General features: G+C 40.6%; 1 protein-coding gene and 1 long non-coding RNA gene across 5 annotated transcripts; one reads left to right on the top strand and one right to left on the bottom strand.

The window, feature by feature from the left end:
• Positions 1-393: 393 nt before the first annotated feature.
• PRSS42P lies at positions 394-5,602 on the bottom strand. 2 transcript variants are annotated; one of them, XM_031960488.1, is made up of 5 exons: positions 5,412-5,602; positions 4,367-4,535; positions 3,685-3,950; positions 2,089-2,252; positions 394-818 (listed from the first exon to the last, which is right to left on the bottom strand). In XM_031960488.1, exons 1-5 carry the CDS (start codon positions 5,584-5,586, stop codon positions 579-581), a joined length of 1,014 nt encoding a protein of 337 aa, XP_031816348.1. In that variant the 5' UTR covers positions 5,587-5,602; the 3' UTR covers positions 394-578. The 2 variants fall into 2 exon arrangements, with proteins under 2 accessions (XP_031816348.1, XP_031816352.1); XM_031960492.1 differs by having other exon boundaries at positions 395-818; positions 4,367-4,455; positions 5,412-5,491.
• LOC116422454 lies at positions 5,414-27,970 on the top strand. 3 transcript variants are annotated; one of them, XR_004233098.1, is made up of 3 exons: positions 5,414-5,476; positions 5,876-5,972; positions 9,113-9,750. It is a non-coding gene; the product is annotated as an uncharacterized LOC116422454 (long non-coding RNA). The 3 variants fall into 3 exon arrangements; XR_004233099.1 differs by lacking the exon at positions 5,414-5,476 and adding an exon at positions 26,538-27,970 and having other exon boundaries at positions 5,792-5,972; positions 9,113-9,245; XR_004233100.1 differs by lacking the exon at positions 5,414-5,476 and adding an exon at positions 16,923-17,411 and having other exon boundaries at positions 5,792-5,972; positions 9,113-9,245.

Consider the following 27,970-nt stretch of genomic DNA (forward strand, 5'->3'; position numbering starts at 1 on the left):
GTTTGTCCCCGACCCCAACACCTTCTGACCCAGTCAGTCAGCTGCAAGCTCTTCTGAAGTTTCATTAACAGGAAGCATCAATGCTCAAAGACAAGGATCAAGGGTAACCACATTCTATCCATCCGGCAGAGAGGGAGTGAACTTGGACCTCTGGACTGAGAGCAGATGGGAACTGGGCAAAGGGGGGAGAACTGTTCCTACAAGGAGAGAGAACCATGGGGAACCATACAGCTGATGGCTCCTCAGGGAAAAGATTGCTGGGTAGAAGATGGAGGGCCTCAGGACCCTTGGAGACCAGAAGTTCTCCCTCTCTTGGTTGTGTGACATTGGTTGTCTCCTGTGGCCAAAAACCAAACTATGGATCCCAATGCCTCCCTGATGAGGAAATCATAATAGAAACAATTACCACAATCAACAGTAGTAACAAGTTTATATTTGGTTTTAAGGTTTGGCATGTGCTTTCCATACAGTAATTGGTTCATGAGAAGTCCTTGGAGGGAGCAGCGAGAGTTGAAGGTGGTTTGCAAAAAGGTAGGAGAAAAGGAGCTGAGCACAGACTGGAGGGACAGAAGTATCTGTCACATAGTTATCAGGACGTACAAGGGCAGCAGTAGAGACACAAACGGGGTGCAGGAAGAGATCCGACAGGAAGACCTTTGTTTGTTTATGGTTTTGATGATCCATTTGGAGAATGAACTGACTCTGGTATACAGTCCAGGTATTCCCAATTTTCCACAGCCAAAGCCCCAGCTCACTATCCCCACCTGTACCCAGGTATGCTGTCCGACTTCACAGACAAGGGGTCCCCCCGAATCCCCCTAGAGAAAGAGACAGGCATTTAGAGTAGAAACTAGACCTTGGAGAGTGGAATATGGATGAGTGAGAAGATTTTATTGATTTGGGAATCACAAAGGGTCACCTCCCAAAGGGTTGAACAGCCACAGAAGTGGTTCTATAAGAGACGGCACTTCTCACACCACATCTCAATTTGCTTAATTCTGATATAAAAAAGGATTATTTCCTGACTTTTGCCACAGCCCCTGAGACTGTTCCAATCCCACCATGGCTCCCTGTCTCATCTTTCCCCAATCTCTCTTCACCATCCTGTTCTCTGTCTGGCCACAGGTTTGTGCCTGCGAGAGGCTGATTTCTGGATCTGGGCAGGCCCTCCTCTCAGGACACACATCACAGGCCCTTAAAGGAGAATCTGATGAAATCCTGAATCTTTCTAGCACAATGATTCTTTTTGACAGATTTTTCCAGGAAGCAAAGAGTCATCAACCCAGGGAAGGTAGTCTGAGTTTATGTAGAGGCAAAAAGGGAAAGAGCCTTTCCATTCCATTATGGTCTATACATTTGTTCAGAAGATTTAGAATATCAGAGGTGAATGGGACCACAGTGACTATTGGGTTCAACTCCTTCATTTCAAAGATAAGGAAGCTGAGGAGGACATCTCCTACCTGTTCAGTGGGCTTTGGAGAAACAGTTTGTCTCACAATAACCTAATTGCCCTTTGCTGAAATTATTGATTCTAGATTCTTAAACTCCTATCCCAATTCTTCACTCTATGATCTTGTTTTCTCTGACTAGCTCTGTCTGCTTTTTTCAGAATCTTATCTCTTTGGACCCCATTTGTGCTTGGTTGCCTCCTCTCCATGGATTTTGGCCTTGGACTTTTTCATCTCTCTCCCTTTCTTTTCCACAATCTAGATCTAACTTCTGAATGGCCACGCAGCAGTGACATTTCTCTGTGGATGACTGACCCTTCATCTTCTACTGTTAACCACTTTTTTTTTTTTTGTCATGGACCTCTCTGACAGACTGATGAAGCCTAATGGATCTCTTTTCCAGAATAATGTTTTTAAAATCAGAAAACAAAATATATTACATTACAAAGGAAACATTTACAACAAAATCCATTTATCAAAATATTAGCAAAAAGTTTCATGGATCTTACATTAAGAATCATTGAGTCAGTAAATTTTTCAAAAGGTTTGGTTTCTCAGGCAGTCCTGCCATTTGTTGCTTATAATATTCAGAACACATTGTTACAGGTGGGGAGGGTGAAGAAAGATGGGAGGAACTAACCTGGCAGGCATCTTTTCCTTTTGGATGAAAGGCACAGATCATCTTTTCGTTGATATAGGGTATCAATATTGACAAAAACAAGTATTTTTTCAAAATTTCATTGCAATGGTGTCTTTCAAGAATGAATACATCAGCTTCCTGGAGCACATAAGGATAGGAATCATCTGTGGGCAGGGATGCTGGAGGTTAATAGGCTATAATACAGACACAGGATTATCATTTCTCTATACCTTCTGCTCTTTAAAGTATGTACCACCCTGGGGACCACTCACTCCCTGCTCTTGATTCAACCCATCTCCAAAAGTCGAGCTCATTACAAAGCAAAACCTCCACCTAACAATGGTTCAAATGCTAAGATCTCCCTCATCTGCAGAGATCATCTTATGAAGTCTGGAAGGAAAGCAGGATGAGAAGTAGGTAGGTATATGAAGAGGAGAAAGGGCCACAGAAGGGGTACTCTGTGGGCACAAGTGGGGGGGGATTCACTACTTAGAATGATTATAGTCTCTTGCATTGATTGCACTACTTTTCAAAAAGCCTTCTCTGACCTTTCCAGTCCACAGTAAGTTTCCCCTGAATTCCTATAATTCTGGCTGTTACTTCATCTGTATATACAACTTAGTACAAAGTAGTCTTGAGATTACAATCTCAAGTGATAAAGAACTTTGGAGATCACTAGCCCTATCTCCATCTAGAACAGAAATTCTTTTCTACTTTATTCTGATGATGGTCTTCATAGATGGTCAGTTCTGTTTGAACCCTTTCATTAACAGGGAATTTGCTTAAGGCAGCCTGTTGTATTAGAGAACGACTCACAATGTGAACAAATTTGTCCTAATTTTCCTTGATCTAATTTGATCCTCATAATTATCCACTACGGATTCTTAAACTGGGGTCTGGGAATCTTAGACTTTTAATATATTATCCTTTCCAATCAGAGATAGGATGCATCTCCAATCTGAGCATAAAATTTTTGACCCTCCCTTCATATCAGAGAAGTCTGAATTCTTTTCTTTATCTTTTATGGAGTTTTTACAGTATCTTCTTATTAAATTTGGACGAAGTATTTGGTCATAGACTCTGTGTCATCTGTTTGCAGCCTCCACAAAACTCCAAAATTTCCATTTAATTTCTTATATTGACCCACAATATGTCTAAATCCTGATAAGAAAGCCTCAAGGTAGAAGGGATAATTTTATTCTGAAAGCTATATTTCAATATAATCATTTTCCTATATATTACTGTATTTCTATCTAATGCATTTATAACAATCATTCTAAGGATTCCACAGATTTCACCAGACGGCCCAAAGGGCCCTCTAACATATATAAATGTTTAGAATTTCTGCACTAGTGAGATATACAAGCACGTGTCTGCCTGTGGGCATCTAACTATTCAGAGATGCTCAGCTCTAGTTATTCTCCCTCTCCTTCCTCCTTCTCCTGACTTCAAGGAAGACTCCTGTCATCAAGGAAAAGGAAGTTCGCCAGCCAGAGAGCTCCTGCTGCCTCTGAGCTGCAATCTTGTAGACTTAGCAGAAAAAGTCAATTCTTGGCTCTGTATTGGGAAGACCCACAAACACACTGTCCCTCTCACCCCTTTTGTCTTCAGTCCTGCCCCATCCTGTCACCCAGCAGCGGGTCCCATTCTTCACATAAAATTTGCTATCTGGGAGGCAGATAGGTTGAGTCGCTTGGCTGAGGTTCACAGAAGAGTTCAGGCGTACAAGGGCAAGATCATTCTTGGGGATAATGAGTTCTGAGTAAGAAGGATGGATGAGGATGTCCCTGACAGTCATGAAGGTACCACTCCCAAGGTTGAAATAGAACACATCTCCAAGCTTCACAGTATAATCAAAATTCCTGTGAGAAAGAGAAAGCATCCTAACACGCATACCACCAGTAACATCCACAAACTTGGGCAGTTTCATATCAATATGGGCACAGCATCCAAACCCCTCTCCTGGGGATTTCGGGTCTCCTACAGTCTGACCACAGTGATTTTAACTCATCCATATGGACCCTCAGCTCCAGCTTTACTCATCTCTGTCAGATATGTGTTGAGCGAATATTTCAGAGATACCGTTTTCAAGAGTTAGGCCCAGCAAGCAGGCTCTGCTCTGAGTTTGGCCCAACAAGAATTCTTTGTGTCCTCCAATGATCTCACCCGCTGACAAAGTGAACTGCTTGGACGAGCACTAGGGGTTCACTGAGGGATTTCGCTCTCCCTATTTTCCATCCCGCCAGGTCTGGCAAGGTCCGGCAAGGGGCAAACTCACCACAAGATGCAGTGGGCAGCTGTCAGCACCCATTCCGTATTAATGAGGGATCCTCCACACAGATGCGAGTTGTATATTTGAAGGCTCACCTGCCAAGGCCACTTATTTAGGGGGGCAGCCTGTCCAGAAATGACTTTCCTAAATGGGTGGTGATGGCCACAAGGCAGGCCTAGGACGGAGGGGGAGAAAAGCAGGCGGGCATGGAAAGGAGGGAGGGACGGACAGAGACAGATTGAGAGATTAAAGGGATGCACCGGTCTTCTGCCGTTCGGAGGCGGGAGACTGGCCGTTAGAGCTCACCCAACCCCCCAAAAGGAAGGCTTGCCCGAGCGCCAAGGCTGGGAAGCAGAGGGACGCGCTCTGGCCCTTGGACGTCTGCTTCCCAGTCCGGGGTCCTTGACCCGGCCACCTGTCATGGCAGTGTTTCTTTCTATGTGCTGTCTGGCAATGGGGGGTATGGGGCTTAGGCTTGGGACTCTGAACAGGACTACAGGGGGCCAGGGACCACATCTCTCCTCTTCCTTCCCTAAGTGAATCCTTCCATTCCCGAGGTTCAGGCGTTTCCCAACAGTTTCTCCTCCCAAAGAACTGAGGGGACAGAAAGTGGTCTTTGTGTCCGGCAGATATTAAATGGGTAACGGGGAGAAGAGAAAACATTGACTAACAGCAAGGAATATCCTGCCCTTTTTTTTTTTTTTAAGGCTGTACGTCTGTGTGCCGCGTTTTCCCCTTCCTGGATGAAGCGGTCCCTTTCCTCTCTCCTTAGCCCCCTCCATGGAGCCGTTTGCCAACTGCCCCGAGGATATGACACCCCTCCCCCACTCCACTCCAGATTCACCCCCCCCCATCTCTCCCAAATTCAGCTCCGCTTTGCCCCATGATCAGCCTGTCCCCAACAATGTGCCTCACTTCCCCTAAACCCTCAGGGTCTCAAACGATATACTATTGATAAAGCTCGCACACAGTAGAGACTTAATAAATGCCGTTTTCCCCATCCCATAAACCCCAGAGGATTCCTCTGAATATGGATATCTGAATATCTCACCAGGTTGGCAGCATGGCACGAGCAGCAGCAGCAGCAGGAGAGACAGCAGACGCCCCAAGGGAGCTGTAAGATGCAGTCTCCCAACCCTCAGCAGCAGCACTGACAACCCTGTCCCCCTAGCGGGGGGGAGACCGCGGAGAGGGTGGGGAGGGTTCCAGAAAGTCCCCGGAGCCATAATGCATTTGACTGTTCCCAATGTCTCTTCGCCAAGGCTCTTCTTAGGACTGGGGAACTCTAGAGCCTTCCTGCGCCCTCTTCCTCTGCAGAGCCCCCTAGTGCTGGGGGGCGGTAGGGACCTCGTAGTCCCTTCTCTGCAGAGCCCCTAGTTCTGGGGGGACCTGGTAGGCTCCTCTTTACAAAGCTACTAGTGCTGTGGGAACCTCCCTGGGGGGGGGCAGTAGGCACCTCGTAGTCTCCTCTCTGCCGAGCCTCGTGCTGGGGGACTTAACTTCTCAATGTTCTAGGCAACTTTCTAAGACTATAATTCATAGAGAAGACAACTCTCTGCTGCTCAGAGGAAATTTATTCACCTGGGGGAATTTCCTGTCTATATATCTTAAGGTAAACAAATAACACATTTGCTAATTGCAAAAATAGATGATATGGCTCATTTGGCCCCCTGAATCCATCACCTGGTCATCAGAAAGTGTGTAAGTCTGCTTCATCATCCATCCTCTGTAATTATGATTGGTTATTGCATTGATCAGAGTTTTTAAGACTTTACAGATACTATTGTTATTGTTAGTATATAAATTGTTCTCCTGGTTCAGTTCACTTCACACAAGTTGTCCCAGGTGTCCCTGAAATGATTTTTTTGTTGTTGTTTCTTCTTAACAGGGAGTGTTATTCTATTACACTCACATGTCATAAATTGTTTGACTATCTCCTGATTGATGAACATGTCCTTTATTTACAATTCTTTGATATTTAAAAAAGTTGCTATAATTATTTTTGTAAAAATGGAACATTTTTCTTGTTTCTTTTATTTCCTTGGGGTTTAAGCCTAGTACTTAATAGTACTGCTAAATCAAAAGTTCATTCGAATGACTTTAGGGACATAGGAATTGCTTTCCAGAATCAATTCACAGTTTCACCAACAAAGCATCATTGTTTCTGTCTTCCTACAATCTAGTCAACAATTTTTAAAATCATCTTTGCCAATCTGATGGATGTGTGAATGGGAATTTCAGAGGTGTTTTAATTTGTACTTCCCTAATTATCAGTATTGCAGATATATCACTATATATTAGTGACAGAGCATTTTTTCATGTAGTTGTTGAGAACTTGAATTTCTTTAAGAGCTACTTGTACATCTATCTTCTGATCATTTAACTACTATGGAATAGTTATCATTCTTCTATATTTGGATCAGTTGCTTATTATAGTATCATAAAAACTTATTGCAAATTTTTTCTCTATTTCTTGTTTATTTTTATTAAATTTGAATTTTATGTTTATTTTTAGTTCCACATTCTTTTCTTCCCTCCATCCTTTCCTGCATCCATTAAGAAGGCAAGAAATATGATACCCATTATACAGTCATGGAAGACATATTTCTGTGTTAGCCCCATATGAAAAGAAAAGAAAAAAATATGCTTCAATATGTACCGTGAGCCCATCTGGAGGTGGATAGAATTTTATATCATGAGTCTTTTAGAGATATGGTAGATCATTGTATTGTTCAAAATTACTAAGTCTTTCACAGTTGATTTTCTTTATGATACTGCTATTATTGTGTAAATTTTCTCTTGCTCACTTTACTTTGGTATTACTGTTTTTGTTTATTCGTTTCAGTCTTGTCCAAATCTCTGTGACTTCATTTGGGGTTTTCTTGGCAAAGACTTTAGAGTGTGTTACCATTCTCTTCTCCCAGTCAATATACAGATGAGAAAACTGAAACAGTGTTAAGTGACTTACCCAGCATTACATAGCTGGTGAGTGTCTGAGGCCAGATGTGAACTCAGAAAGCTGGAGTTTTCCTCATTCGTAATCTTGTGCTTTGGCTGCTGCTCCATCCAGCCACCAGTACTTCATTTTTGCATCAGTTCATATAAGTCCCCTCAAGTCTTTCTGAAACAATCCTCTATTATTTCTTATAATCTAATAGTATTTCATATCCCATTCATATACCACAATTTAGCTATTCCCCAATTGATGAACATCCCCTTAATTTCCAATTCTTTGGTACTATAAAAAGAATTGCTACTAATTATTTTATAACCCTAGTTTTATAATGTTCTCCAGAATGCTTGGAATACTTCATAGCTCCACCAATGGTGCATCAGTGTATCAGTTTTCCTATGTTCTCTTCTGCTTTGTCATCTTTCTTTTCTGTCATCTTAGCTAATCTTGCAGGTATAAGATGGCATTTGTACTTCCCTAATAGTGATCTAGAGCATTTTAAATCATAACTATTGCAAGTTTTGATTTCTTTCTCTGAAAAATTCCTGTTTATATTCTTTTGACTATTTATAAATTGGGGAATGGCTCTATTTCCACAAATTTGGCTCAATTCTTTATATAGTTGAGAAATGAAATCTTTATTAGAGAAATTTTCTGCAAATTTTCCTCACGTTTCCTGGTTTTCTTCTAATTTTGTCTGCATTGGTTTTGTTTATGCGGAAAAAAAACTCTTTAATTTTATGAAATAAACATCATCCATTTTAGCTCCCGAGAAGTTCCCTATTTCTTCCTTAGTCACTATCTATAGATCTGACAGGTTATTTCTCCCATGTTCCCTTAATCTGTTTATGATAACACTCTTTGTCTCTAAATTATTTACCTATTTGGGACTTAGCATAGTGTATTGTATGATATGTTTGTCTCATGTCTAGTTTTTCCTTTCATTTCAACTACATTCATTTTGGTTGTGCAAAGCTTTTAAATTTCAATTATCAAAGTGTCCATTTCTTTCTATGATCCTTTCTTCTTCTCCTCTTTGTCTCTGTTTCTATCTCTTTTTGTCTCTTTCTGTCTGTCTCTCTTTCTCCTCATATACAGAACTAACCCCATCTCCTCTGTCTTAGCCTTTGACACTTTTGCCTGGAATTCCTTGCTGTATAATGGAGTTCTGCAGAGTAAGCATGCTTAACATGTTCGGCTGGTGTAATCTACTTTTGTTATTATTGTTCTAGGTGCTAGATTTCTTGTCCTCAATCTTCTCCTATTTGGGCTACATAATGCTAGACTTCTATATCCCATAGTTAGGCAGATTTCACAGTTTGAGTTGTCCTGAGATCCATTACCCCAGACTCACATTTTCCTGTATTTTCTAAGTGCGCCAATGGAGTCCCTGCCCTACCACCCAATAGACAACTTGGCTTCCCAAATCCCAGACCCTCCCAGAAAGAACACATATTCTTGAGCCTGGACATCTGAATTGCAATTCCAGACAGGTAATTTCCTACTTACCTGGTCTTTGAATAGCCAAGGAACCTGCAGGGTAGGGACAAAGAAAAACAAAGATGAGAGGTGAGGCAATTGGAAGAAGTGAAATGACCAGCATGGGGTGAGATAGAAGTAGGGTTGAGATAAAAAGAAAGAAAATAGAGCAACCAAAGGGACTTGTTCTGTCCTTCATCCATTTGACCATGGATTTGACCATGACATCAGGGAGGTTACACCATGATATGCAAGTAACTTGCAGCTAAGTAACTTGAGGAGGAGCTGGGCAAGGTCACCTATTTCACTTTTCCCTCCAGAACCATCAGGAGCCAGAAGCCACAGGACAACTGGAGATGGCCCTGGATGCAGTGGGAGACCTCGGGCTTGTTAAGCTAAGGTCTTCAACAGGTCTCAGTGAGACAGAGGGAACTGCTCAATCAGTGATTAATGGTAGGTAAGAAATGAGGCAGAAGTGGCCTGTTATACCTAGTCAAAAAACCCTCCATTCTGGGAGGGGTAGACTCTCAGGGTTTCTGGGCAAAATGGGAACAAGTGCTATTTACATTCACTCTGAGCCAATAAGGGTCTAAACAATTACCAAGTGGAGCTTGGCCTGGGATCTCCAGCTGGCTAATCAGTGAGAGCCAGAGTGTCTGGGATTTAACACATGATCCTTAAGGAAATTTATGCTATAAATCTAGATATATCTTGCAAAGTTTCATCATCAAGAAAAAAGATTTTTATATTCTTTTGGGCAGAATTCCTGCAGTAAGAATATGATATGCTATGTGGAAATGAAGGAGATAAGAAAGTGTAAGATAATAAGAAACCAAGAGAAAATAAGAAAGGAAGGCTACCACTGAATGGATGTGAAATTACTGGGAAGGCATAAGATAATATTTCAGGAATAACAGAAAGGAAGTTAAAAGGAGGGAATAGAAATTAAGAAAGGATCCAATAAAAGGAGGAATGAAGAGCGAGATAATGAGAGTGGAAATAACCAGAAGGAGACAAGAGGAAGGAGATCACATAGAATTTGAAATAATATGGAGCAGAGAGGAAGCTGTGGTGAGACCTCACTGGAGAATGAGATGTCCAAGGAAAGAAATAACAGAAAGGGTAAGATTATAGGAAGGGTGAGATATAACCCATATATAATATATACTTGGGTACATATTTTATACATATATATATTATATGTTTATATACATATAAATACAAATATATAACATACTTGCGTATATTATATACTAGTACATACAAAAAATACTTGTGTATATTATATACTAGTACATACAAATATAATATATACATGTGCACATTATATACTAGTATATACAAATAATAATATACTTGTGTGTATTACATAATATTAAGAAGGAAATTTAGTCTATAAACCCTGATTTTATGGGATACATATATCATGTAACATGTATTACACGATAAGAAAATTCTAGTTCACATAATAGGGAAATAACAGAAAAGCAGCAGAGAATAACAGAAGGAGGGATGACAGTAAAGTGGAGATAACAAGATGACGCTCACAAACCAGCATGGGTCTGTTGGGAAAGGTGAGCTAGGTCAGGAAAGGTAGGAAGAGAGGCGTGAGTGACATCGAGAGAGGTTGGATAAGTGCACGGTACAGAAAAAGGAGAGATGAAGGCCCGAGGTGCCGAGAGAACAGGGCGGAGGACAGGAGCGGAGGAAAGCGGATAACCGGAAGGAGGGATTATGGATAACCGGAAGGAGGGATTTGGATAACCGTTAGGAAGGATTGGGATAACCGGAAGGAGGGAAAGCGGGATAACCGGAAGGAGGGAAAGCGGGATAACCGGAAGGAGGGATTGGATAACCGACAGAGGGATTGCTGGATAACGGAAGGAGGGAAAGGGATAACTGGGGAGGGATTGGGATAACCGGACGGAGGATTGCGGATAACCGGACGGAGGGATTTGGATAACCGGACGGAGGGATTGCGGGATAAGCGGAAGGAGGATTTGGATAACCGGAAGGAGGGATTAGTGGATAACCGGAAGGAGGGATTGCGGGATAACCGGAAGGAGGGATATGGATAACCGGAAGGAGGGATTGCGGACAACCGAAGGAGGGATATGGATAACCGGAAGGAGGATTATGGCACTCGCACAAGGCAACAGGAAGGCGAGATCAGGGGAAGGGAGGAGGAGGGAAGGGAGGAGGGAAAAGCCTGCAAGGGAGGGCTGGGGGGGAGGAGGAGGAAGGGAAAGAGCAGCGGGGAGATGCAGGCCGGCGGAGGGGGGCGGTGCAGACGCCAGGGGTGACCAGGAGGAGGGGAGGCACAGAAGGGTGAGGCCGGGAGAGGCGAGGGAGCCAGGCAGGGAGCGCACTCAGCCGGGCGGCGGCGGCGCGGCAGCAGCAGCAGCAGGAGGCACGCTTGCCTGGCGGGACAGCAAGCCCTGGGCCGGCGGGCCCGGGCTCAGCCGAGCCCTGAGCCCCGCTCCGGGAGCTCCTGCCCGGGCTCTCCTGCCCGTGAGGCCGCAAGCCTCGCACTCCGCCTCGCTGTGGGACTGGGGAGCCGATAGGGCGCCAGGCAAGGCGGGGGCGTCCTGTTGGAAAAATAACCCCACCCCCGCTGACCGGACGTTGCCCTTGTAGGCACTTGGCGCCAGGCGCGCCGCCGGGCTGGAAGGCGGGGCGGGCGCTGCCGGACCGCCTGCGCTTATCATCCTTCCGATTAGTTTACTAATGCTGATAGGTTCTGCTCTTCCGCGTCCAGGATTCCGGTTCTGCCGGTTTCTCTCAGCATCTGTTCGAGTAAATCTTGCCGGGCTTTCGCCCACGTCTGCCCTCATTCCTCACAGAGCAGCCCCGCTCGCTTCAGTCCCGGCTGCCCTTCCCGGGCCCTGGCTCCCCGGAAGCTGCTCCCAACGTCTGCCCTGGGCAGGCCCCTGCGCCTGAGAACTCTGCCTCCCGGGTTATTTTGGCCGACAGGAAGGGGCGGAGACCCGGATGAAAGGGGGAGCTTTTGAAATAGCGCAGCAGTGCCTCACAGTCAGAGCAGCAGGAACCAAAGCGGAGGTCCCAAGGCCCCGAGCAGCTACTGCATGCTTCGTTGTCTCCGGCGTGATCCCGGCCTCCTCCGCAGGATGGGGAAAGTCGTTTAGAACGGAGGCAGGTTTGTCTTTACCTGGGTCCCGAGGATGGCGGAGGAGGCGCGTGCCATTCTCAGGCAGCTCGCACCATTCTCAGATTCTGATCTCGGCGGTCCGGAGGATCCTTGATTCCAGGCGAAGTTAAGTTTTAACATTATAAACAGTCTGTGTGAGCATTTTTTAATATTAGCTACGTCTCTAATAGGTGACTCCCACTCAGAAAGTGAGCCTTCTCAAACTCAGGAAACTTGAATTTGATCTTCCTCAGACCCTTACTGGATGGTGACCCTAAACAAGCAGCCTGCCTGCCCTTCTCCTTTTTCAGCTCTGTCTGTAAAGAGGAATAATTTTTCACAGGGTTATTGTGAGGATCTCATAAATAATATGAAACCGCATGACAAATCTTAAAAGTCAGGTAGCAATGCCAGTTGTTGTTATTAAAGAAGAGCTCAAAACGAGCATTATATATGGAGTTGTGAGCTTCTATTAAATTCAGCTTAGTTTTTTAAAGTGTATATTAAATTTAACAAGGTAACAGTGGTAGAGACTGTGTTGGATTGGGGACCAGCTTCATGAATTCAACCAGGCTCAGACATTTAATAATTGTGATCTTAAGCAATTTCTCACGTTCCTCGTCTGAAATGAGTTGAGAAGGAGATGGCAAACCCTTAGTATTTTTGCCAAGAAAACCCAAATGGCACCATGAGGAGTCGGACATGACTGAAATGACCAAGAAAACAAAACAAAATTGCCTTATTTCCCATTCTGAACTTTTTTTCTTCTGTATATTTTAAATGTTTATATTAAAGCCCCTTTCTTTTGAAATTTTCTTTGCATCTTATCACCAGCTCTAACTGCATACTTCTTTTCTCCCAAAAGAAGCCCTTGTAATAAATGTGTAGAATCAAGCAAAACAAGTCAATAACTTGCTTATGTATGAAAAGGTACATATCTCATTCTGTAAGATACACCTTAATCCACCATTCTCCACCAAGAAGTTAAAGAATCCCATTTTTGAATGTCATGATTAGTCACTATTTTATTAGAATTGCATGTCTTCCAAAGCCCTTTATCCTACAAATATTGGAGTCATTATACAGATTGTTCTGTGTTCCACTCATTTACTCTGCATAAGTTCAAACAAGTCAGTCCTAGGTTTCTCTGAATATAGTATATTCATCAGTTTTTGGGATACAATGATATACCAAATTTGTTCAATTATTTCCAATTGATGGTTTCCTTTATTCCAGTTTTATGCTATTACAGAAAGGACACACTATAAATATTTTATGTGAATTCTTCCTTCCTTTGCCTTGCCTTCCTTGGGATATATGTTAGTTTGTGAAGTTACTCAATCAGCTTGGTGACTTCTAGGAGGTATATTTCAAAGTACTTTCCAAATGTTTCAACAGAGAGGAAATGGGTCCAGAGAAGGAACATGATATTATTCATTTATTCAACAATATTTATTCAGGTTATTGAACAAACATTAAAAGAACCCACACTATGTGCCACCCACCATTCTAGATTCTGTGTATAAGAAAGCCCCAGTAGTTCAAATTTATTCCACAATTCTTAATTAGATGGTAGAATGAACCTGGTCATTCATTTGTTCTTCCAAATTCTGGCCTTTTCATACATAGGTAGAGCAAGAACCCAGATAGAAAAGTTATCCTGTTTCTTCCAAGAGAAAAGGATAAATCTTGCCCATTATCCCACTGTTTCTGCAACCATCAAAGCATATGTATACAGTACCAACCCAATGAACAGCTACCTAATTTATAGTTTTCTATGGGACTTTACTCCTGGGAATGGAGAGATCATCAGGCTTGCCTGACTTCATCTGGGATCCAAACATGTCAGTGGTACTAAACCCACATAATCACAGAGTCAGAAAGAACCTCACCATCTGCAATCCAACCCATATCTCCACAGATTTTTCTTGAATTCCTGATGAGAGAAGTAGGAAGAAGCCATGTATATTTTTCCATAGAAATGTCATTATGTTTATAACATTGATAACTCAATCAGCTTCATCTATCTCCTCATAATTTTATCATGATCCAAGTTTAAAAGATTTTCTTTCACTTTTGTAAAGTAATTTGATATGAAGTATATAATTTAGGGTATTTTCAAATTGTTTAATATACAATAATTAGATTTGATCATGGAAGTAACATCCAGCCTCAACTGAAAGGCCTCTAGTCAATTCACTACCTACCAAGGTTGGACTGTTTTACTTTATTAGAAGAGTTTTTCTTTTCTTCGAACGAACTAAAATCCAACTGTCTTGTCCATTGCTCCATAGTCTGGGAGCTAACTGACAGCCCTTAAATCAATATTCAAAGACAGTTAATTGTAATTCTTTATAGGTTTTATATTCTTGGGAGCTGAACTTCCACCAATTTTGTAATTTTCTAGTTACTTCTCCACTTTGTTGTCTCTTCAAGATATGCCCTGATTTCTGCAATGGAGGGATAGTGTCGCCATCCTTATGTTTTTTACTACATATTACAAACTGTCACCAAGAAAGTAAGATTAATGGGTGTAATCTAATTGAATGGGAAAGTTATTCTTTATAATCATGCTAAATAATGTCTTGTGCTGAAGTCGTTTAAAATCATTTAAATTAATTATTGATTTAGTGTGTAGTTACTAAAGTAATTAGATACTTTAATACAAGTGTACAGTACAATAACAGGAGGAATAGGTTTAAAATCTTCAAGAGAAATAAAACACTATAAAGTGATTGCATATATGAGACTAAATTGCATCATGAAGCAATAAACATCAGTCATTTGGTAGGTGATTCCTTCAGATACTTTATTATTTTAAAAGAGTTTGAATGATTTCTTCTCTTCTTTCTGCAGTCTTTTAAAATCATTCTCATTTAAGACCTAACCAGTATCTAAAGGAGTAGATAATCGTAGAATTCTCCTGAGTAAAGAGATCACCTTGACTAGGTGTAAATCAAATTCTTGGCTATAGTGAAAAGGAAATTCATTGTTTTGAAATGATTCTAGGTATGACAAAAATGAAATTACTATTGATTTCTCATTTTAACAAACGATCTGTTACCTGAACTGTAAAACTTGCTGAATAGTTGAATGAATTTTGTTCTTTGATTCTGAATAGCATGTATAAGTGAAAGAAGTATTTTAATGCTTGAGGGAATTTCTGCATTTGGAAAATCCTCTGTGAGCAATGTATGTAATATTTGTTTACATGTATGTATATATACCCAATATGGTATATATATATATATATAAAGAAAATATATATATAAAGATATGTATTATCTGCTGCACTCCAAAAATCCAACACAAACATCATATATTCCTTCCAGAATAGGATCAAAACACTGAGTCTCAAATCTTTCCTAGGCATTTGAGGTCCACTCACCTCCAACCTTTGCCATACTGCCAACATTCCTCCAGATGAAAGCTAAGACTTACTTTTCTGAGTCAGGAACACCTGAACTTGCTCTCCTGTCTAGACTTCTTTAGTGTTGTTCGACTGAGAAAGTCACTCTCAGCCTTTTGACTCGGTTTTCCTCTGTTATAATAATACCATCTGGCCATAAGGTTTGTTGTTACACATGAATTATTTTGAAAAACCCAAGGTCATATAATGATTACTGATATCATCCCAAATGTATAGATGCCACACATTGTATCTTTCCTTCCATTCCTACTTTTCATCCACCTCTTCCTCTCCCTACCCTGGTGATGGCAATATCTTCCCTTCTTTCTCTGCTTCCTTCCAAAACACTTTAGACCATTCCAGCTTCCTTTGTTTCATCCCTAGTCTTATAACCCAAACTATTGTCCTCCATCTTGAATTTGTTTTATACCTCCCATGTATCTTCTTGTTCCTAACTCCCCCATTTTTGCCCAAGTCTAAAATAGGATTCTCCCAAGCATCCGCCTAGGAAAGTGGAGCCCAAAGTATTTATGAAATGACCAAGGGCAATTAGGTGGCTCAGTGGATAGAAACGCCCAAGTCAGAGAACCCGTTCAAATCTTCTTGGACACAACACTTCCCAGCTATGATATCCTGGGCAAGTCATTTAAACCCCAATTGCCTCAAGAAAAGCCAAGAAAACTTACATGAATGCATTTGGGGGGTTGCGGGCAGCTTCCTTCCAGGTGCACACAAGGATATGGCATTTTCATTTTCGGCCTCCCAGAGATGGGTGCAGGACCCATCTAGATACCATTGGTAGTATTGAGGATGATGGATTCACCATCTTCTCCCACCTTAGTGTAGCCAGGAATGGGCCAACCCCACCCCAGGATGGGGAGGGGCGGTGGAGAGCCTCAAAAGAGCTGGGTTTTTAACCTGAACCATGCGCCAGAACCAGGTAGGGCAGTGACTAGTGACTGGCCTGGAATCTGGAAGACCCTCTTCCCGAGTTTGAACTACCCCAGACTCACACATCACTGGGCAAATTGTTAGTCCTATTTATCAGTTTCCTCGGCATAAATAAACAGAAGGAGATGGCAAGCCACTACCCTATCTTTGCCAAGAAAACCCAAAGAGCTCCCAAAGAGTTAGACCTTACTGAAATGGCTGAACAACAAGAACAAGTGCCATGGCCAATTTTTCCCTCCTGGTGCTTCTGTTTCAAAGATCCTGTGCGAGCTGACAATGGCCCTAGATTGCTGGGGTTCAGAAAAAAGGGAAAAGAGGCTACATGAGGGAGTCAAGAGAGCTGCCTACACACTATGAGCCTGATACTAGCCTATACAAATACAAGTGGAGTCCCTAAGCCTCAGTTTATTCATCTATAAAGGGGTATAGTGCTTGGGGTACCCATCTCTTGGGACGATTGTGGGGAAAGTCTTTTTTTAATTATTGCTTTTTGTTTACAAAACATATGTATGGGTAATTTTTCAACATTGACCCTTGCAAAACCTTGTGGAAATTCTTGGTGCATTTGAAAGCCTTCTAAGTGCAAGCTCTAACCTTGACTCCTGTCCACTTTCTCTTGTAGCATATCTATCTTTGGGCTAATCACATCCTACCTGAGAGAACACAAGCTCACTGAAGACTAGCTTTCCTGATTTTCTTCACACAAGACAAATCTTCTATCTCCATCCATGTGTTGAGGTTGGGAAAGAAATCCCAATAGGTTGGGGTTCACAGACCAGCACCTTGAGGTATCCCTAAAGAATTTGCAGGCTTGAACCCATTTCCTAGTCAAGGGGAAAATTTGTTGTAATGGTAATGGTGATTAGAAGAGAATTTAGCAAAGCAACAGAAGGAAAGAGACATATTTATCTAGTTCTTTGTGTTATAGATGTGCTAATTTTATGGCCCAGAGGTAGGACCAAGGAGTGGTCTCTGGAATTTGGCTATCACTGACCCACAGATTATCCATCTGACAGTCAGCAATGCACTGAAGCTTGTTCTATTCACTGTTGCCTCAGAAGTTTGATTTGTGGGACTGTCCTAAGACCAGAAGACTTTAGAATAGGGGGTGATGAGACTGCTTCCTCTCTACTGTGAGCAAAGAGAGATGGGAGTTAATTCATGGACCAAGAACTTAATAGACTGATAGATAATGTGGGTCTTTAGACAAAAACTTCATAGCCCTGGCGGGTGGTGGTGTCTGGAAGTAAAGGGTTTTTATGACTGCAGTCAGAGAACTCTCTCTGGTGGGCTGCAGATTAAGATATCATCTCCATACTGGACAGCCAGGGCCTGTCCAAATATGTGGGGGTTGTCATGGAAGCCCTGAGCTACCTCCATGTTATGGACTGAGTGCTTATGTTAGTTGGTAATACATTCCCCTGGATTTGCCTCTTCAAGGGCAAAAGGAAATTGTGAATCTTTAGGCAATGGTATGCAAAGGAAAGCATTTTTAAGATCCAAGGTAGAAAAACATTTTGTCCCCTGGGATACTTGTATTGGACTCATGGCTTCCACTGACCATTTGCTCTGATTATAGACATTTAGTACAAGAGGAAAAAGCAGGGACATGATTATAAGAGCATCAAAACAGTCCTTCAGGTTTCAGCCAGAGAGCACATACATGACAAGACAGAGCATCCTTAGATCTCTTTGACAGGCAGTCATGCAGTAATAATTCCATCTTATAGTCAGACTCAGGAATAATCAGGTGGGAAACAAGAAACCAGAACTGGAAAACTGAATCAGAAGGATCCCCACATAAGCAGAGGCTGAGGTTGTCCTCCCAACTCTTGCCCAGATAAGAAATCTACCTGTGACAGTTCAGGAAGGCATTCCTCTAGAATGATGGGTTACTGATTTAATGATCAGGCAATCAAATTCAAAACTCAAAAGAATTCAATTACAGTCCCAAGAGATTTTATCTCTAATTGCAAATTCTACTAATTGCATCTTAGGTTTAGATACATTATTTTAAAAGTTTACCAGGATTTACACACATGAGATTTTTGTTTAACATGTTCTATATGTTTAAACTTATTCTGGTGCAAAGAATCAATCATTATACAGCCTTATATATTCTTACTAAACTATAAATCCTAAACAGGCTCATTTCTCAGGACTGATGACCTTGCTTGCCCTGATGGTTTCAATAAAACAGGCAAGTTTATAAATTAAAGGGAATTGACAGAGATCCCAAGGAAGGGCTGAGCTTGCTGTTGCCCACCCCAACAATTCTTAGTGTTTTTGTGGGCAGTGCTATTTGATACCAAGGGGGGAAATGGTGTTGCACATCTCATATATGGAGATGAGGCTTTCACTTCAAACCTCTTGTCCCCCACACAGTAATTATCAATTTTAGTTTTACCATGATGACAACAGCTGCAAATACTTAACAATTTTAGAATTTTCCTAATAACCAAACAATCTTAGTTGTAGTTTCTATTTCCTTAAATAAGTTTCCTTTTTGTTTTAGGGAGAAAACAAGACAATCATTAAAATTGAGATAGAACAGATTTTAAAATGGACTTACCTTTATTTAATGAGATTCCCTAGATTCTGAATGCAATTTGGTTATTTTCCAATCCATGCAAATCATTTCTCATTTGTGAGTCAGGAAAAGGGTTAAGGTGCCAGTTTTTACTGACAGGGCCCTCAGAAGTCTGACTCAGGATAACTAAAGGTTTTTTTTTAAGTGGTGGCAATCTGCTTTTCTGTTTTCCTAAATTTCCCAAACTCTTCTGTTATCACTATCAGTAAAAATAGGTTACATATCTCTTTAGTGGGCTTTAATTAGAGTTCCTTTAAAATTGCTTTTACTATCATTTTCCAGACAAATTTCCAAATTACTTTACACACAAATAGAAATCATTTATCTGTTGGTCACTCTAGAAAACCACAAAGTTATCAAATATGAAGGAATTATATCTAATAAAGTGGTTAACATTCATATAGTATGTTTTATGCTGAGCTCTTTTACAATTACGGTTTCCACACAATTATTATTTCTCTTTACAAATCAGAAAACTAGGTGGAGAGAAAACAAATTTCCCATAAATTACATAGCTAATACATATCCACAATTAAAACAGAGAATGGTGGTCTTACAAAATACAGAGACTGACTGACTTTCTCATCTCACACTACCATGCTGTGACAGAATTCTTCCTGGACAGAACCTGCTGAAAGCTGGGGTGAGTGGGGCCAGGATAGCCCATCGGTGGTAGTGTTAGGTTCCAGGGCTCAGGAAATCTGACCATTGAGCCTTACCCCACTCCCCCAAAACTGTATTGGGGAAAGGTTGTGTGGGGTCCCCATGGCTGCTTCCCCTCTTTCTATAGCTGAGGCAAAATTTGAGTTTTAATTCGATCTGAGATGATAGAGTTAGCAAACAGAAGGACTTGGGCTATATCGATCTTGTTAGTAATCCCTACAACTGAGATACACTCAGGACCACTCCAGGGAGTGGAGTGAAGAGGGTCCATTAATACTTTCTGAGGTGCTTTCCCAAAAGATCAGAAGAGGACTCTGGACAAGATAGGAGTCAAGGAAGGATTAGCAAAATGTTGCTATTTACCTGTTTTGTTCTTCCTTTTCCTTTTCTTTCACAATAGGGTAAATTCCTGGAATTATCCCCAGTGTTTCAGGAATTTTTCTTACAATCTTAAAATGACTAATTGCCAAACTTTCTAATCATTGCTTTCAAAATGTTTAGAATCTGCTGTAATTCTAATTTTAGTTAACTTTTTTGTGTACCCCCCAGCTTGGTCAAAGCTGAAGTCCACAAGAAAAAGTTTGGTTTTTAAAGAAATTTTTCTAGCATTTCAACTATAGCATACAGGGTTTTTTTCCTTTCTGGTTGCATTTTAAATCTTTCCAGGTAACAAAATCTAGCTTATAGAACAAACATGACACAGACAGTCTGCACAGAGATGCAGACAAAGTGACATTAAAGGGGACTGTCCCATCTTTGCCAAAAGCCATCCTATAGCACTTTGTCTTCTCTGGCATCCCAGAGAAAAAGAGTACAAGGGTTAACTTTGGAATTTCCCAATCTGGGTGTGCCCAGTCAAAGAAAACTTGCTGAGTGTGGACCTCAAGAGGATCCAGACAAGCCTTTTTTCAGTGGCTTGGGGTGTCCCATTATAGGATTGTGGAGGAAAGGAAGAAAATGGGAACCTACCTCTTATGACAAAGGGAAGGAATCAAGTCAGGGATAGGCCACTCTCCATGTAGGCCACAAAATTTGAGGATTGGAAGGAAAGGAACCCCAAAAGGTTAGGGTTCACAGATCCAAGCATCTCAAGTGTCCAAAAAGGAATTTGCAGGTCTTGATCAATTTCCTGGTCAAGTGGCAAAGTTTATTTGATAATTTAATGTCTTATAAAAGCGGTCTTTAATTCTCAGGAGAATTTGATGTAAAGGAACAAGCAAGGAAACACATTTATCTAGTTTTCCGTGTTATAGAGTGACTCAATTTTATGGCCCAAGAGGTAAGAACCAAAGGATGGTTTCTGGAATTTAGCTATCACTGATACAGATTATCCATGTGACACTCAGCAATAGAAATGAGGAGAGTTTCTATTCAAGCTATTTGTCTCAGGAGTTTGATTTGTGGGACTATCACCTAGAGGCCAGAAGACTTTTGATAGATTGGGTGTGTGTAAAGGGCTGAACTCTGAGTTGATGCACTGAGGTTGGACAGCCAAGCACTTAAAGCTAACTACAAATTGGACAATTTCTATTAGCATATGCCCTTGGAAAGTAGCCTTCCACTATTCTGTCTGGCTCAATCTTATGTATACAGATAATTGTAGAAGATTAGGGGTGTGAGTAGACAAGCCAGGGTCACTTTGGCTAGTAGGAAAGGAAAGCAAGGTCCGTGTCATCCCTTCACTTCTACCCCTAAAGACCAAGAATACAGACCAAGGACTTTTGCTTATCCTGACTCAGCTGGTATCAGGTTGCTACTGCCAGTCTTCACATGATTTGAGTTTCCCAGGCCCAGATTCCAAAGCTAGGACTTCAAAATCACTGACTTATATGATTAGAACAGAAGCCCTGAAGAGACCTGCAGAATCATGTCGCTGTACTTCTCTAGAATCGTATGAATTTACATTCACATGGAGATATGTACCTATAAGTGCCTTTCTGATTTCTGAATACCATCCCTAGATTCTATACCCTTACCCAATTTCAAATAATTATCTTATTTTTTCTGAATACATTCTACAAATGGGATAAACTGGTTGAAGTACTTGTCCAGGAACATGTCAGTGAACTATGCTCTAATGTGACTGGAGGCAGTTTGAAGCTAAAGATTTGAACTGTAGCTAAAGCTGAGATGTTCTATTATCTTGAATACATTTCCCTCTTTTACTACCACCTCTTAATTAGCTTATTTTAAAGCAATTTCTTTTTTCTTCTTGCTCAGGAAATTGGGGTTTACAGTGACTTGCTCCAAGGTACACTACAGCTCAGGAAAGTGTTAATGTTAGAGTGACAGATTTGAACTCAGAGTCTCCATGACTTTAGAGCGTAGCTCTAGTCCACTGATACATAGCTACCAAGTGTTCTTTTAAGCATGCCTTTCTTTGAATTCAGTAACATTTCTCATCCAAGACATCTTGTCGTGGAGTATGCTTTTGCTGAGATTTAATTAAGAGCTTTTTTTTTATTAATATTCTTTTATTTGGATAGATTACTTTAGAAGATGTAATAAGTCTGGAGTCTCCCCAAGACAAATTGAGAGATAAGAGTTTTATGTTTGTTTGTTCGGGTAGAGGATGTGGCTTTTATGTAATCTTATTATGCAGGTTGTAATTGTGTATTCTTACTGACAATCTTGTCTTTGAGAGTCAACTTTTTGAAATGTATACAATCCTTTTCTTTTTAGTCTTGAGAGTCTCTGATCTTAATTTGGATAAATGGTTCACTGTCTTCACACATGCTATGTATATAATGTATGTAAGGTCTCACAAAGATGTAAACTTCTAGAGAGGCTCTTTATCTTAGTCAATAAATGGCACTAGATAAATCAACTGACATTTATTAAGTCGATTAAATGGCAGCTCTCTTCTGCTAGGCTCTGCAGGAATACAAAATTCATAATGAAATAATCTAGTCACCCTCTAAGGTACTCTTATAAGGAAAGATTGTGTACTCTGCTTTTAGATAAAGACTTTCATGAAGAAAGAATATGGCTCTCCTGTTTTCTCCCTGCCCTCATTGCTCAGTTCTTTGCTAAAGGTAGAAGAATGAGGTGAGACAATATCTTTTCTGAAATCCAGTTCCCAATCTGGCCTTTTCCCAAGACGGGAGTTGCTGCAATAGTGCTTGGTGATGATTGATGATTGATCTTTTAGGCTGGGAATATACCAAAAGTTTCCCTTGGGTGGCTCCCTTCAGAGTAACCCCCAAAGATCCTATTCTTAGGACTGGTTTTAGCTCAGGGATGCCCTGAGGCTCCAGGACCCCGTATCAGAAGGCTGGAAGCAATCTACCATAACACAGAATGCTAGCGCTTTCTACAAATTAACTGCTATCCCACAGTCATAAAACTGAAGCCACAGAATCTAGCACATGGAGTTTTCTTTGAGCTGAAAAGTCCAACTGGTTCTCTTCCTGCTTTGTTATTGCAGGATTGTTTCACTTCAAAGGAACTTGGGCTAGATCTGGTGCTCTGGGGTCTTATGATCCCATCCTGCCTTTTTGGAGAGAGGGGCTCTCTGGATCTATACCTGGGTGTTTGTGAAGGGGGATCACCAGGAGGCAAGAAGCCCTATCCAAGTTGGAATTCTGACTCAACACTTACTAGCTGTATTACCCAGGGCAAATAATTTAATCTCTGTCAGCCTCAGTTTTCTCATCTATAAAGGAAGGAGAGAAGAGGAGAGAGAGAGAGAGGAGGAGGAGGAGAGAAAGAGAAGAGAGAGAAGGGAGGGAGGAAGAGAGAGAAGGAGAAAGAGAAAGGAAGGGAGAGAGGAAAGGAGAGGAGAAGTGAGGGACAGAGAGAGGGAGGGAAGAAGGGAAGAAATAGGAGCTACTTCTAGAGCCCCCTAGAACTGTAGACTTTAAAGGCACTTGAATATGGCATCAAAGGCTTTAGGCTGAAATCCTTTTTCTTTTCCTTTTTATCCATGTGATACCTTGAGCAATAACAATAGCAATAGTAATAGCTGATATTTGATTAGTATTTTGCATCTTTTTTTGATGATTTCTCATTTACAGATGAAGAAATGGATTCTCCAAGAAATAAAATTATTTTTCCACATAATGCAGCTATTAAGGCAAAATATCAGATTTTTTTTTAACCCAGCTCTTCTTACTCTAATAGCCACCACTCTTTCTATTATCCCATAGTTCCTTTCATAAGTGCCTTTTTCACTGTGAGCTTCATCTTCCTCATTTATAAAATGAAAGGTTGGCTTTTGAGGGAGGATCTTGATCAGTCTCACTCCATTGCTAAGATCTGATTTTCTGCTGATGGCAGTGCATCCCTGGCCACCTATCCCAGACCTGGTGGCCCGTCCACTCATAGCCCCTGAATGGTTCTGATGAAGGAGCTGGAATACTTCCTTCTCCTCATTGCTGCTTTCAAATTCTATCATCCTACATCTCTTCCTTTGAGATCCATGCTATATAAATATATTTATTGTTCAATCTAGATCTTGGTGGATATCATCTGTGGACCCTTAGGACATTCTGCTTCTTCCTTAATGCTGATTCAGTCTTTTCTCCCCATTAACCCTATATTAAAAACTTCATGATAGTTCCTCAAGCATTTTTCATTCCTATGACTTACCATCCCATGCCACCTTAGCAGCATGCAGACATAATCATACTTCTGATGTCTTCACCCATCGGCCCCACTTGGTTTATGAATCTCCCTAATTCCTTTGTTTGATCAAAATATTTCATCGTTTAATCTTCCGATGTCCTTACATCCCCTTACATCTTGTTCTTTTTCTTTATTTTTGCCATGACTTCTAACCCTTCACCTCATTTTCCCCAGAACACATCCTAATCTACTTTCTTTTCTTTATTTTATCCATGACTTCTAACCTTCCTCATTTTTCCAGACCTACATCATTTCATTACTCTGTAACATTTATCTTCCATCCCCATTGCCTTTTAATCCTTGGTAAATCATTTTGATTCTGATACTTTTCCTCTATATTTTAATCTCTTTCCTTTTATCATTAAGTGAAGAACTGAAGTAAAAGTTTAAGTGACTTGGCCAGAGTCACCACAACTAGTAAATGTTTCTGAGACTCATCATTTGAACTCAGAGAAAAGTTTTCTGAGCTCCTTGCTTGTATTCTATCTATCTGACTTTTCTCTCTTTTCTTTGATCTTCCTCTGGAGGAATAATATTTTTCACCATCAGTCCTTCCAGAATTTACTCTGAATCATTTATATTGCTACAAATTACTAAATTCATTCTAGTGGGTCATCCTTACAATATTACTGTTCCTGTATGCAATATTTTCTGATTCTCTACTTCACTTTGTATTACTTCATGAAATCTTTCAGGTTTTCCTGCAAAGCATCTTGCTTTTATTCTAATGTATCTAATAATATCCATCATTTCAAACACAATTTGTTTGATCATTCACTCTTTAAGCAGTATTAGATACTACTTATAGCTGTCCTTCTTTCTTTCTCCTTTCTAGATTATTCTAATCTCTCTCTCTTGTTCATCTTCGTCTGACAAAATTCTTTCTCAGTCTCTTTAGTCAGGATTGTCATTTTAAGATCAAGAACTACTCCCTAGTGGATGATCCAAATCTCTATGACAGACTTCTCTTATTTTCTTCTTCTATCTATACTGCCTCAATTCCATTTCAAGTGTATATCCTGCCAACAATTGTTCTATCATGCTAGAATGTTTCCATTTCTACATTTCCAACTTCTCAAAAAGATTTAGTTTCTCCATTATTTTGAGCAGACATATCCATTTCTTAGAGCAATTTAGAGTTTTTGTTTCCTAAAAGTGACACTTTTGTGGCTCTAGAGAGATCAGCAAATCTATACCATCAGAAATATTCATTAGTCAATACTTTTTGGCTAGCAAAGAACTGGCAAAGTAAAGTAAATTTCATCATAAAGAATTAGTTTAGACAAATTATAGGTTACTACTGAAGTAATGGAATATATTCATCCTAAAGAAATAAGATAGAAAAAGAATACAAAGAATCTATATGAAAAGAACATATCTATCATATATCTAATCATCTATCTATCTATCTACTATCTATCTATATACTGTATGTAACAAGTGAAGTAGAAGGAACCAATTAAATGATATACAACTTAATATATTCCAACAATGGAAATGAAAAACAGTAACACCATGTTTGAATGCGATTGCATATATTAATGTAAACTTTCACAGAAATAAAAGTGGAAGATAATTTATCTTACTCCATTATTTGTAGGCATGTACACTATCAGATTTGATCTCTTTATTAGCTTTGATTGAACTGTTTTTCTCTTTTTTCCATTTAAAATTTGTTTGTGGCATCTAGATGGCACAGCAAATAAAGCATCGACCCTAAAGTCAGAGACCTGAATTCAAATTAGATCTCAGATAGTTAGACCACTCACTAGCTATATGGCTCAGGAGAAGCAAGTACTTAACTCTCAATTTCATCACTCAAAAATTTGTTTGTGTTTTGATTACAAGGTTAGCTCACTAGAGTAGAGGAATATTATTCTACGAAGAGGATATATTTAGAAATTAAGCAGTATCAAGGACAAAGATATTATTATAAAAAATCTAAATATTTTTCCAAAAGAAAAAAAAAACTCTTCATAGTCACAACTCATGTGTTGCTTTTTACATGTAGTAATATCTACTAGTGAATGGTTAACAAATTCAGGTTTTCTAGAAGGGAAAATGTATATAATGTATATAAACTTTAAAGATAATGTGCATTCCTAATATTTTCTTATATCTAGACAATGAACAAATCAATCAAGCCCTGATTTGTGGATTGCTGATTCTGAGGTGTAAACATTCACTTTGAAATTTTAACAATGGGTGCCTGAAGATTAGATGTGACTCCAGCATACCCCATTAAGTTATTTCCTAATTGTACTAATTGTCAAGGCTTTTGGCTCAAAATTACTTTGTATTTAATTTGTTTGCAGTTTATATTTCTCTAGTTGTATGCTTGTTGTTGATTTCACCCAGACTGAACTGACCACCCTGGTGGCAGGACGCAACCCAATTTATGGATGAGGAATCCATCAGTGTTGGACTCCTACTACACATAGGCTGCCATATGTGTGGGCCTCCTGGCTGAAGAAAAATGCAAGTGCTGCTACTCTCAAAGTGTTCTAGACCTTCATCAGAGCAACTCTGCATGTGCTTCATTAATTAGCACCAGAGTAATTGGCTTGAGTTACTTGCTTCTGCTAAACTCTACTTTAACAGTTGCAGTTATGCTCAGAACACACTGGATGGATGGGTTATTTTTTTTTCCAGCCCCAAAGAATCTTCACCCTTGGTTCTGCCCATTTCTCAAGGTCTGGCAGGCAAGAGGAGTTGAATATTACCCAGAGGGACTTGCAAACTACCTTAGAGACCACCATAGCTCAATCTAAAGCACACAATTGCCTACCACTGTACACCAGTCATAGGGCAGGTCTGGATCTCAACCAGAAACTTGCATGGTAGCTCAGACTGGAAGAATGGAATTGCCCAGCACTGCAAGGAGAGAGTCCAATAGACTTCCATTGAAATTCCTTTTTTTTTCTTTGTCTGCTGGATGCTTTTCTCAATTTTTGTTCACCCATAGCATTAATGACTGAAGAATGTTATAAAGTTATATATATGTATATCTTATTGACAAATATATACTATATTCCACATGTCACTAAATGTGGCAAAAGGTGCATTGAAAGGCAGAGCAGGAGGCTACCTAGGCAAGAGGAGAGAAGCAAGGATCTCAGGTCTTCTCTAGAAAAGAAAACCTGAGCCAAGAATGAGAGATATTCCTAAGGGATCTGGGAAGACTAAAGTCCTCTCCTTCTCCCCTTGTCCCCACACTAAAGGGCTAAAGGTTTCTGGAGATAGTAGAGGCTGAGCAGAAGATGAGGGAGGTAAGAAGACTTTATGGTGATCAGGTGATACAGGAGCAGCAACACAGAGAGGAGTATGGGCCTTCCGGAGGTGGTGACATGGTAGAAACTGAAGGCCCTAACTGATCCAGTCACGGAACTGAGCACCTCAAGCAAAAATGGTGAATGCTTGTTCCTTCCAGAGTCTCTTTAAATGGTCACCATGTCTACCTGGATTTCGTGTCTCCTGAAATTCCCGACAAGGGAACTCCCAGAATCTTTCTAGAGAAAGAGAGAAGAATTGTAAGTGGGAACTATGGTGGGTGACCAGTTAAGACATAGCAAACCTCAGTGAACAACTCTCAGAAGGTGGATAGGATCTGGAAGAAATTTTTTATGATTTCAGCTGGGAAGGAAATGAACATTTACTGTCCAACCCTCCATCATATTCTTGCCAGACATACCTTTATGTGTCAAGAGAAACATTTACACTCTTCCATTAGACCATGAGCTCTTTGAGACCAGGGAGTGGAGAAGGGGGTGTTTTCCTCTATTTTATTTGTA

This window comes from Sarcophilus harrisii, chromosome 1, assembly GCF_902635505.1.
Source record: "Sarcophilus harrisii chromosome 1, mSarHar1.11, whole genome shotgun sequence".
In the NCBI taxonomy this organism is placed as follows: Eukaryota; Metazoa; Chordata; class Mammalia; order Dasyuromorphia; family Dasyuridae; genus Sarcophilus; species Sarcophilus harrisii.